The 12,699-nt window shown below is 34.3% G+C and overlaps 1 protein-coding gene across 1 annotated transcript in view; it reads left to right on the top strand.

The window, feature by feature from the left end:
• UGGT2 (UDP-glucose glycoprotein glucosyltransferase 2) overlaps window positions 1-12,699 on the top strand; it is a 194,381-nt gene that overhangs the window by 138,245 nt on the left and 43,437 nt on the right. Inside the window, exons 25-29 of the mRNA XM_012647354.1 lie at window positions 374-476; window positions 3,196-3,275; window positions 6,197-6,386; window positions 9,514-9,672; window positions 10,030-10,115. Of these exons, the coding sequence (XP_012502808.1) occupies window positions 374-476; window positions 3,196-3,275; window positions 6,197-6,386; window positions 9,514-9,672; window positions 10,030-10,115 (618 nt within the window). The remainder of the gene's footprint in view (window positions 1-373; window positions 477-3,195; window positions 3,276-6,196; window positions 6,387-9,513; window positions 9,673-10,029; window positions 10,116-12,699) is intronic.

Here is a 12,699-nt window from a genome sequence, read left to right as displayed (position 1 = left end):
TAATCAAATACATACTATTAATTTTTAAGTATATTAAATGCAGAATTGATTATCTCCCACTGGCCTTTTCTGTACTTTTAATCATTTTCCAGTTTCTTTAAAGATTAGTCCATCTTCTAATTTAGAACTTAGATCAATGAAAGACACAGTGGAGAGGATGGGGGAAAGGAGGTGAGGAGAGGAAGACTGAGGTCAAAATAAAGTTTGATAAATTTGAGTGTTAGAATTTATTGTGTGAAATAACCAGGATTTCTTTTGATCTAGTGAAAAAGCAATTTATGAGAATATATATATAGCTAAGATCATGATTTATTAGATATTTGTATAAACTTAACCCATTATCTTTCATCTTATTTATTTTCTGTTTTCGTAGCATTATAAAGATAAACCCTCAAGAAAATGATATGTTCTTTGATGTCATTGCTATTGTTGATCCATTGACAAGAGCAGCACAGAAGATGACACAGTTACTGGTTGTAAGATAATATAAATTAGACTAAATACTTCTATTTTGAAATTTATAATCTTTTCAAGTATAGTCAAATATTTGTGCTTTTTATTATTTTACTTCAACATGTTAGTAGATTGGCATGTTTCAAGGTGGAAATGAAATAATAGAGCTATGCACAGGGTCTTGTGGCAGTGTCAAGGTCAGATATTGCTGTGGACTGAATTATATCCCACACAAAATTCATATTTCAATATATGAAATATGTTTCAATGAATTTTAAGCCCTAACCCCCAGTGTGACTATATCTGAAGACAGGGCCTGTAAGAAATAATTAAGGTTAAATGAAGTCTTAAGGAGTGATAGGATTGGTGGCCTCAGAAGATGAAGAGAGAGATCGCACAAAGAAGAGGTCATATGAGCACACAGTAACATGGTGGCCACCTGCAAACCAGAAAGAGAGCTCTTAACAGAAACTGAGATGGCCAGCACCTTGATCTTAGAATTCCTAGCCTCCAGAACTGTGAGAAAAGAAATTTCTGTTGTTTAAGCCACTCAGTCTGTGGTATTTTGTTATGGAAGCCTGAGCAGACTAATACAGGTATGTTTCCTGTGTTGGGAGGGATAGCGTTTGGAGAAGCAAAGCTTAAGTTTAATTAAATGAAGCTTAAAGTACAATAAGTAATGTTAGCCAAACAGGTAAAGCTGAGGGAAGGGGGAGCATAGAGATTGTATTCAGTAGGTTTGGCCACTGTAAGAAAGACCAAATTAACAGTACCTTCAAAACTGAAGTTTCTTTCTCTCATCTAACAGTCCAAGTGTAAGCTACCTTGAGTTGCTAAGGCAGCTATACACAGTGTGGAGAACTCAGGCACCGTCTGTTTAGTCGTTAAGCCATCATGAAGCACCTACTATCTAGTGGTCTGAGATCGCTAGTCAAGCTCCTAACATCATCCCTGTATTTCTGCCAGCAGCAAAGAGAGAACAAGAGTGCAACCCCAGAGTTGGACAGATTCTGTCCCATATCACTTCTCACTGACCAGAATGTAGCCAGTCAGCTGGCTACACTTAGTGACAAGGGAAGGGAGGCTAGAAACTATAGACACAAGCCCTGCATAAACCTGAAAATTCTTTTACTAAGAAAGTGGGGGAAAATGAATGTTAGGAGACAACTATCAGTCTCCAAAAGGAGATTACGTGGCTTACCATTTTACTGAGAATTTCAAAGATTGAAGTTATAATGTAACTTTCATTAGTTAAAATTGAGTAAGCTAGTTGCATTAGAAGACTGTTTTTCTAGTGATGTTCAAAATTTTGAAAACTATTTGTCCCTTGGCATTTAACTTCACTTTTGGAAACAGGCAAAAGTAATTGGATATTAAGTCTAGTGAATAATGTAAGTGATTAAGCTGTGTGATACTGGTATATACTTTACTGAAATTTCAAAATGCAGTTTTTCTCAGAATTTAGTTTTCACTGCCAAATCATATTGGAAAAAGGGAATTATAAGTATCTATTATAAATGTATTTGTTAATGGAGACAAATAATTTTGGAAAGACTGTCATTCTGCCTTTTCAGTGTATGAAATGATTAGGACAAACTTAATCCCATAGCTGATTTATCCCTTCTTTCTTTAAGCGTTTGTTATACCGTCAGATTTGTATTTCTTGAGATACGCTATTTAGATTGTTATTTAGAAAACAGTAACCAGTAATTGTAGTAAGGAGTGGAGCTAGTAAGATACTCTTTAGTATACAAATTCCCTATTCCTATGGAAAGTCGTTAATCAGAAAAAAAGCATATTACATTTTAAAGTTTTTATGTAAAGGTAGAATTTAGGAATAGGAAATATGAAATTATACAGAGATATAAAATGTAGAATTGCATTGTGATTTATATCATTGGTAATAATAGCATACTTTATTTCTGAGCAGCTTTATTGCTTTATAAAAAGATAATTTATTAGAAGAAATGGGTAGTGTTTCTTCTAACACTTGAGAGAACAGTGGTTCAGTGACCTCTATAGTAGCAAATGTGACAAGTGATAGAATGGGAATTAAAACTTGAATCTCTTAAATCCACAGTCTGTGTGTTCTGATTCCTCATCACGACTGTATGCTTTCTGTTACATGTCTCTGTTTTATTGCTTCTCCCTTTACCTGTATCCTTTATTGTCTAATAGTTTTCAAATCTTCACTGACTTTATGCCTGTGTAGAGATGGGGACTATCAAAATTAATAATCCTTCCTTTATTTCTTATGTTCCAGGGAAATGAAAAGCAAAGAAAATATTTTATCTGTAGCTAAGAACTTTTTACATCTCTTAGAACGTAGGTTGAAATTCCAAAAGAATCAGGGTACCCTTGCCAGTGTTGTTGTGAGGTCCCCACTTTGTATTTGCAGATCATGGTTCTAGTAATTATTTTACTTGTTCTTCAATACTAAGGAAATTTAGATGCTACGAAAGAAAGTTACTTTAGCCAAAAGGCAGGCAGCATAACCTTGGGACATTGAAATCAACTGTTTGGGTTTAAATCTTACCTCTGCCATGATTTACCGTTTGACTTTACGCAAACTACTTAGTCTCTCTGTATTAAGTTCCTCAACTGTAAAAGTACTACCTTGGAGGGATGTTGTGAGGATCAAATGAGATAGTGCATATAAAGTGTTAATGCACTGCCTGCTGCATAGTAAATGTACAGTAAATGTTATTATTTAAAGCAAATATGGGAATTATTTTCTAATAGGTACTTGGCAAGATTATCAACATGAAGATAAAGTTGTTCATGAACTGCAGGGGTAAGCTTTCAGAAGCCCCTTTAAACAGGTAAGTCTGAGTGAGCATAATTTCATTTGAAAGATTCACAAGTGCTAAGAAGAAGGAAAAAGGCAGTTGTTACCAGACCTATTTTTTTCCTTCACTAGATGCTTCCCTAAAATAGATCAGAATTTCAGTTTATTAACCTTAATTGGCATAATCTTGATATAAAATTAAAATAACCTAATTCAGTAAATTGATCCAGTCTAATTGCAGAATTAATGTGGATTTATATTTATTCATAGGTATGTTTGGGAATAGGATCTAGGAATACGTATTTAGAAATAGTATCAATTGGAAATAAGGTTGAATTAAACCATTTTTGGTTTAGCTATATTTTCAACACTTACTAAGTGCTGATTTATCAAAGTAATCTTTATTATGTCATCACCTTTACTATTTTGGGTATTAATATAGGATGCAATTAGTTTAGAAAAATCTGTCAATGATATAGAAAATGTTTATCATTATATACAAATATTCCTCATTAATACTGTTCTGTTAAAATAACATTGTTTCTCAAGAGGGGGCAAAAATATAACTTTCCTCTTCTTTCTGGATCAGAATTATCATTGTGAGCCACTCTTACTGATAGGTTACTGATAGGAATATTCAACATCCTTCATGTGTTATTGGGCAGAGAAAAGAGTATGCACCATTGTACTAGTATAGCTTTTTAAGGCTTGTTAATGTACTTTTCCCTGTGTAATTTAATTACATAAATCTAAACAAAAAATATATGCATACACATGAGACAGAAAAGTAGCATTCAGTTAATCCCTTGTTTATTTTTCAAATTGCATTTGTTATAATTGGCATACTGTAGATTATTACCTTGAGCAGACATTTTAAACATAAATATTTTTAATATTTGTAAAGCAATAAAATGGAAAATGTAGAAAATTTAAATGAAAGTTTAAGGTTTATTCATTGCCCCCCTGAGACTCTAGTCATCATATCTCATTCAGTTTTCGTGGTTCTCATTTATCATTTGTATTTCAAATTTTATTACATGCCTTTCTAAATCTGAAAAAAAGCTTTACCTTTTTTTTAGCTACTAATGGAAAGTATGTTAATTACAGAAATGGGGGTTCTCTCCATGGTGTCTCTGTAAAGCTTTATATATTAAAGAGTAGGGGTACTGAATGTATAAGTAAGCATCATCTGCTAGAAGAGAAAGATTTGAGTTTTCTAGATGAAATAATAATATGCTAGAGAAAGTATGCAATTAAGGTATTTTCTAAACTAGTAGTTCAGTAGATTCTTATTTTCTCAGTAGTATGTATCAAGCAAACCAGCATACAACTTTATTGCTAATCCTTCCCTTTTAGTAAATATTATCTCATTCTTCTCAGAGGGGAGAGAGGTTATGGGCAGGAATTCCCTCAACTTTTTGCTCTTATCTCCTATACCTCCCCAGCCTCCTGTGTTGCAGGGGAAGAATGAACTATCTCTTTCTTAGGTGAATATTCCCTCCCTGTTTTGATCCCATGCTTTCCCATTTATTCTGGATCCTCACTTTGTCACATATTCTCTCTGTTCCATATCTTTAATCTCTCTGCTAGCCTTTTTCTTTCAGTACTTAAAGTTATTCAGTTGAAAAAAATTGTTCCCTTAACTTGCTCTCCTTTAGAGTCCTGACTTTGCTTTCTCTTCTTCACTCCTTCTTGTCTAATCTTCTTCAAAGAGTGGTCATACTCTCTTCATCTCTCATTCACTGTATGTTGCACTACAGTTGGGCTTTAACTTCCTCTTTGCCACTGAGATTGTTTTTATGAAATCATAAAGAAGTTGCTATTTGCAACATCCATGAGATATTTCTTCCTTGACATTTCTGCTGCATTTCACTGTACTGAGTACTTGTTTTATACATTTACTTCATGACTGTGTTCTCTCCTGTGTCTCTTCTTACCTCTCCCCTCCTTCTTCTTTTTTTTTTTTTTTTTTAGCTTATTCTGCCTACCTGCATAGCTTGGCTCCCAATGATCACCACTGCCTGGGATTCACAGTCTATAAATTCTCCTCGAGTGAAACTAGTGACATGCTTCTCATGAATAAAATATGGCAAAAGCAATAGAATTTCACTTCTGCAATTAGGTTATAAAAGACTGTGACTTTTGTCTTGCTGACATTCTCTCTCTGTGACTCTTCTTGTGTGCTTCTCTGGTGAAACATGCTGGAGATGTCTTGTGGCAAGCAAGCAGTCTCCATGTAACCACTAGCAAGGAACTACAGCCCTCATTCAGACAGCCCTCGAGGAAATAGATAAGCCTAGAAGTAGATCCTGCCCCTCTTCCTCCCCATTGAGCCTTGAGAGAGTTACAACACAGCTGACACCTTGATTCAAAATAGTGAACATCACTGTTCTCAATAACAACTAATTCTTATTACACATGATATTGAGAGATAAGATCAAGATACAGTAAAACTGCAGATAAGTCTAAAAGCTCTAGGAAGCAGCTACTTTCAACTTCATCCTATTTGTTTCTAACTGAACTCTTAAAATTGGTACTAGAATTTCAGCTTGAAATCACTTGTTTTCTGACTGTCATTTCTCTTCATATTATTAGTGTGGTAAGAGTTAATAAAATAGCTGAAAAATAGACCATGGTCAAATTTGAAGAAGGATCAATGAGTGACTATGGATCATAAACTACTAGAACTTGCATAAGTCAAGCATATCTTAAAGAGATTCTAATCATGTTCATTAAGAAATAATTAACAAGGGTCTATGATAATACATAGTCATAACAGTAGTGTCAACAAAATAATTGCCTATGATTTGTAAACATTAACTCTTCTGTAGTATAGTGTGTTTTTGATTTAAGACTTCCTGGTTATGTTGTTAAGCCATTTTCAATTTTAAAATATTTTAAAAGAAAAAAATCTTTATTTTGGTCATAGTATTTATTTTTACGCTTTGTCAACAGCTTTTACCGTTTCGTTCTGGAACCAGAACTGATGTCAGGGGCTAATGGCAATCCTTCTCTTGGACCAGTAGCAAAATTCCTGGATATCCCTGAATCACCCCTTCTAACCCTCAACATGATTACTCCAGAAGGCTGGTTGGTTGAAACAGTACAAAGCAACTGTGACCTGGATAATATTCACTTAAAGGATGTAAGTTACTGTGTAAAGTCATATAAAGAGAGAGGAACAGGATAAATTCTTATTAGCTACCAAGGGTGGGGAACCTGTGGCCTTGGGGCTACATGTGTGGCCTTCTGACTAAATCAAATTTTGTAGAACAAATCCTTTTAATTAAAGGGATTATTAGATACAGTTCTAATAATAAGCTGAGCAACATCTGAACCATCGGTGGCTCACACCTGTAATCCTAGCATTTTGAGAGGCCGAGGCAGGAGGATCACTTGAAGTCAGGAATTTGAGACCAACCTGAGCAAGAACCAGACCGTGTCTCTACAAAAAAATAGAAAAATTAGCCGAGCATGGTGGAGCATGCCTGTAGTTCCAGCTACTTGGGAGGCTGAGGCAGGAGCATTTCTTGAGCCCAGGAGTTTGAGATTGCAGTGAGCTATGATGATGCCACTGCACTCTAGCTGGGGCAACAGAGGGAGACACTGTCTCAAAAAAAAAAAAAACACTGCATCTAAAGACTCTCTAATCATATTTTATCACAGTGTATATCTGAAAGCTATCAAAACACCTGAGACAACAGTGGTGGTTTCCTCAGTAAAGAGGAAGTGGAACAAATAAAAGATTGCTAACAGGAAATAGCACATGACTATGTTAAAAGGCATACAGAAAAATATATTAGCCCCTTCTGAAATATAAATAATTTTGACATCAGTTTTATTGATGAGACATTCATTACCAGTATAATCGTTAAAGAATTTCCGTTTGATTACCAGAGACATGATGTAGATCCTAAATAATACTATGGTATGAATGAAGACAATTGGATGAACACACAATTCATCTTAGGCTCAGTTTATTCTGTCAGTGCAGAATATGTGAAATTTATATTAATATCTCAAACCCTCAAATAAGTACAGAATTTGGGGAAAGATAGCATAGGTGGTGGAGTATTTTGTCCCCTCTGCAAAACTTAGCAGTTTAAACCAAACCTTAACAAATTTATAAATTTATGTATCAGAAGATTTACACTACAGGAGTCTCTCTTTATCCACAGGAAATACTTGTTCCAGGCCCCCCAGTGGATGCCTGAAACCTTAGATAGTACCAAACCCTACATACACTGTTTTTTCCTACGTATATGCACCTATGATACTGTTTAATTTATAAATTAGGCACAGTGAGAGATTAATAATAATAACTAATAATAAAAGAGAATAATCATTAATCATATGCCAGCATGACCACTTTTGCACTTTGGGACCATTATTAAGTGAAATAAAGTTTACTTGAAAACAAGCACTATAATGCCGTAATAGTGAATCTGAGAACCTAGGTGGCTGCTAGGTGACTAATGAGCAAGGAGCCTACACGATGTGGATAAGCTGGACAAAGGCAGGATTTACATCCCAGGTGGGGCAGAGGAGAAAAGCCCGAGATTTCATCACACTACTCAGAACAGCACATGTTTAAAACTTACGGATTTTTTGTTTCTGGAATTGTCCATTTAATATTTTTGTGCCGCGGTTGACCATGGGTAACTGAAACCTCAGAAAGAGAAACCACAGATGAGGGAGAGTGCGGTACCTTGCGGTCTTCAAACCACTGAATCATTTAAACTAATTACTTTTACTTTTCCTTGGATTCTTGCCCATTCTCAGTCCTAGATAGTTTCTCAAACTTCAGATTACACGAAAGTCATTAAGGTCCGCCTTCCACTGCCTTAAGACAAGACACAAGAAAAAGCTGTACTTTATCAATTCCCCACTCCACTACCAGATATCCTGTCAGTTTAAATCACAGTTTGAGATATGTGTCAAAGCTTTGCTCACTTTGGAGAATGTGTCCTTGGAATAACACAAAATTATATTAAATAGCAACAAAAATACTAGAAAAACAGATTTAAAGATAATTGTTAACAAACTCAAATATTAATCTTTATAATTAAACTTATTCATTAAAAGAAGATAGTATTCAGCCACAGAAGAATAATACAATAAATACTTTTTAGAAAAATTAATATGCTCTCAGTTATATTTGAAAGGTATTAAATTTATGTCTTGTATCAGCAGTTAATATTTAGAACAGATGAATAGAAATAGGAAAGATGGAAATATAAACATCAAAAAAGTTCACTAGCTTTCATGTTCTTGCTAAAAATAAGCCTTGAAAATAAGAACTAATGTAACTTAAATAATTTCACCTTTATGAAATTACGAGAAAACTTAAAATGTTCACTAGAAAGAACTCTTGAAAAAGTAATTGGCTGTTTTCGATTTATTAGTTTGAATATATCAACAGAATTAAAGTCTGTTATACAAAAATAAAAGAACAAGAAAAATTTTCACATTAATATACAATGAAGAAGATATTTTTAGTCACAAACTAGTTAAATGTATTTAGACTCTTCCCTAATATTTATAATAAAAAATAAGCTTTACTTCACAGTAGCTTTGGAGTACAATATCGTTGTCTGTAAAGTGAGGGTGTTGAACTAGATCTCTATGATCTTTTTCTAACTTTTGACATTCTCATATTCTGAGACTATCCCATGAAAATCTTTCCATTCAGGTAAGTTGCTATAAGGACTCTGGATACAAGTTAATTAAGTATATGAAGTTCATTACTAGAATACTGATAATTCAACAACTTATTCAGAATCCAACTAAAGTTGTTGAATCAAGTACCATCTTCAAAGAAGTTACTTATTTCTTGTTTTTAAAAGCAGTAAAGGTTGGTCACGTTGGTTCACGCCTGTAATCCCAGCACTATGGGAGGCTGACGCGAGGTGAGAGAATCACTTGAAGGCAGGAGCTTAAGAACAACCTGGGCAACATAGCTATACCCCGTCTCTACAAGAAAAATTTTAAAATTAGCCAGGTGTGGTGTTGTATGCTTGTAGTCCCAGCTACTTGGGAGGCTGAGGCAGGAGAATCCTTTCAGCCTAGGAGTTCGAGGCTCTGGTGAGCTATGATCGCACCACTGTACTCCAGCACCTGGGTGACAAAGCAAGACCTAGTCTCTTAAAAAGAAAAAGAAGGAAAGAAAGACAAAGTTACTGACTAATATTAAAATAATCACATTTACTTATTAAAAAATTTGTATTATGAGGATTACTAATACCAAAAACAATAACATGTTTCTTCCACAGACTGAGGGAACTATCATGGCAGAATATGAACTGGAATATCTACTACTTGAAGGATATTGCTTTGATACAATGACAGAACAGCCTCCTCAGGGCTTGCAGTTTACACTAGGCACAAAAAGTAAACCTGTTGTGGTTGATACAATAGTGATGGCCAATCTCGTAAGTATTATTTAATTGATATTTAATTAGACATTTTGGTGAAATTCTCTAAGTTTTCCTAACCATAAGATGGAATAGTCTTTATTCTGCTATTGCTGAACAGTTTGCAGAAAAGAAAATTGAATCCTTGAATAAGATAATTAAATAAAACAAAAATGAGAATTATACTTTCATAATGTACTTTTACAGGTTATTGTATAATAAAATCTCTTTCTTTGGAATCAGTTTATAGAATTTATTCATTTCCCAGTTAGTAAGCACTTTCTTGGACGATTCATGTATAGTCTTTCATGAACAATTGGATATGTTTTTAGTCATATAACTAACTCAATGATTATTTTTTTCTCATCTTAAAAGGGATATTTTCAATTAAAAGCAAACCCAGGTGCTTGGATACTGAAATTACGCCAAGGAAAATCTGAAGATATTTATCAAATAGTTGGGTGAGTTATACAGACCATTTTAAATTTTTACGTGTAAATACATTTTTAGTGTGATATAACCCAGATCATCTAAACAATAATCAGAATGTTAAGATTGGGTTAGGTCGTGATGTCAGCAAGATATCAGAATAGGACTTTCTAGCACTCATTCCCCCCACAGAAACATCAATATGAACAACTATCCATGCATGAAAATAACTTCATAAAGAGCTAAGGAAACCAGGTGTGAGACATTACAACACCATGGTATAGCACAGAAATAAGACAAGACACATTGAAGAGGGTAGGAAGGACAGTTTTACATTACTTGCATCACTCCTCCTTCAACCAAAGATCGCACAGCACAGCTGTTGCAAAAGAGAGATACCCTTCACTTTTGCTAAACATTTAAAGAATTAATACCAATCCTTCTGAACCTCTTCCAAAAAATGAAAGTGGAGAGAATACTTCCAAACCCATTTTACAAGGCTGGCATTACTCTGATACCAAAGCCAAAAAAGGATCCTGCAAGAAAAGAAAATGACAGGCCAATATCCCTGATGAACATAACAAAAATCCTCAACAAAATACTAGCAAAATGAATTCAACAGCACGTAAAAAGGATCGTTCGCCGTGATCAAGTGGGATTTATCCCAGGGATGCAAGGATAGTTTAAAATACACAAATCTATAAGTGTAATATGCCACATTAACAGAAGGAAGGACAAAAACCATATGATCATTTCAATAGATGCAGAAAAAGCATTTGACAAAATTCAGTATCCTTTCATAGTAAAAATAAAAATAACTTCCAGCAAATTAGGATAGATGGAATGTACCTCAATACAGTAATGGTCATATATGACAAGCCCATACCTGCCATCATGCTCAAGGGTAAAAAGTTGAAAGCTTTTCCTCTGACATCAGGAACAATACCAGGATGCCCACTCTTAACACTTCTATTCATCATGGTACTGGAAGTCATAACTGGAGCAATTAGGAAAGAGAAAGAAATAAAAGGCATTCAAATTGGAAAGGAAGATGTTAAATTGTCCCTCTTTGCAGATGACATGATATTGTATATAGAAAACTTGAAATAATCCACTATAAAAACTTTTAGAACTAATAAATGAGTTACAGTATACAAAATCAGTGGCATTTCTATATGCCAATAGCAAACTCTCTGAAAAAGAAATCCAGAAAGCAACCCCATTTACAACAGCAACCAGAAAATAAATAAATAAATAAGATGCCTAGGAAAAATTTAACCAAGGAAGTGAACGATCTTTACACTGAAAACTGTAAAACACTGATGAAAGAAATTGAAGAAGACAAAAATAAATGAAAAGGTAGCCTGTGTCTATGAATTGGAAGAATTACTATTGTTAAAATGTTTAAACTACCCAGAACAATCTAAAGATTCAGTGCAATCCCTATCAAAATCCCAATTCCATTTTTCACAGAAATGGAAAATATAATCCTAAAATTCATATGGAACCACACAAGACCCAGAATAGCCAAAACAATCTTGAGTAGGCAGAACAAAACTGACAGCATCACTTCAAAATATACTACAAAGCTGTAGTAATCAAAACTGCATGGTACTGGCATAAAAACAGACACATAGACCAATGGAACAAAATGGAGAGTCCAGAAATAAATCTACGCATTTATAGTCTGTTGATTTTTGTTAGATATGCCAAGTACACACAATAGGGAAAAGACAGTCTCTTCAGTAAATGGTACTAAGAAAACCAAATATCCACATGCAGGAGAATGAAATTAGACCCTTATCTCATACCCTATATAAAAATCGACTCAAGACTTAAACATAAGACCTGAAACTGTAAAACTATTGGAGGAAAACACAGGGGAAAAGTTTCATGACATTGGTTTGGGCAATGATTTTTTTGGACATGACCCCAAAAACACAGGCAACAAAAGTGAAAATAGACAAATGGGATTGTATCAAACTAAAAAGCTTCTGCGCAAGAAGCAAACAATCAACAGAGTGAAGAGACAGCCTTCAGGGTGGGAGAAAATATTTGCAAACCATGCATCTGATAAGGGGTTAATCTCCAAGATATATAAGGAACTCAGTAGCAAGAAAAATAACTTGATTAAAAATGGGCAAAGAGGCTACATAGACATTCTCAAAAAAAGACATACAAATAGCCAATAGGTATATGAAAAAATGGTCAATATCAGTAATCTTCAGGGAAATAGAAATTAAATACAAGTGAGATATCACACGTATTAGTGTGGCTATTGTCAAAAAGACAATAACAATTTTTGATGAAGATACAGAGAATAGGAATCCTAGCACACTGTTGATGGCACTGTAAATTAATACAACCTTTATGGAAAACAATACAGAGGTCCCTCAAAAAATTGGAAATAGAACTACCATATGATTCAGTAATCCTGCTACTGAGTATATATATTGAGAGTATATATTCAGTATATTAAAAAGCTATCGGTATTCCCATGTTTATTGAGCACTATTCACAATAGCCAAGATAAGGAATCAACCTAAATGTCCATCAGCAGGTGAATAAATAAAGAAAATGTGGTACATATACACAATGAAATACTATTCAGCCTTA

This window comes from Propithecus coquereli, unplaced genomic scaffold, assembly GCF_000956105.1.
Source record: "Propithecus coquereli isolate 6110/MARCELLA unplaced genomic scaffold, Pcoq_1.0 Scaffold262, whole genome shotgun sequence".
NCBI lineage: Eukaryota > Metazoa > Chordata > Mammalia > Primates > Indriidae > Propithecus > Propithecus coquereli.
Note: the sequence above shows the minus strand (reverse complement) of the source record. Positions and strands in the feature narration are given on the sequence as shown.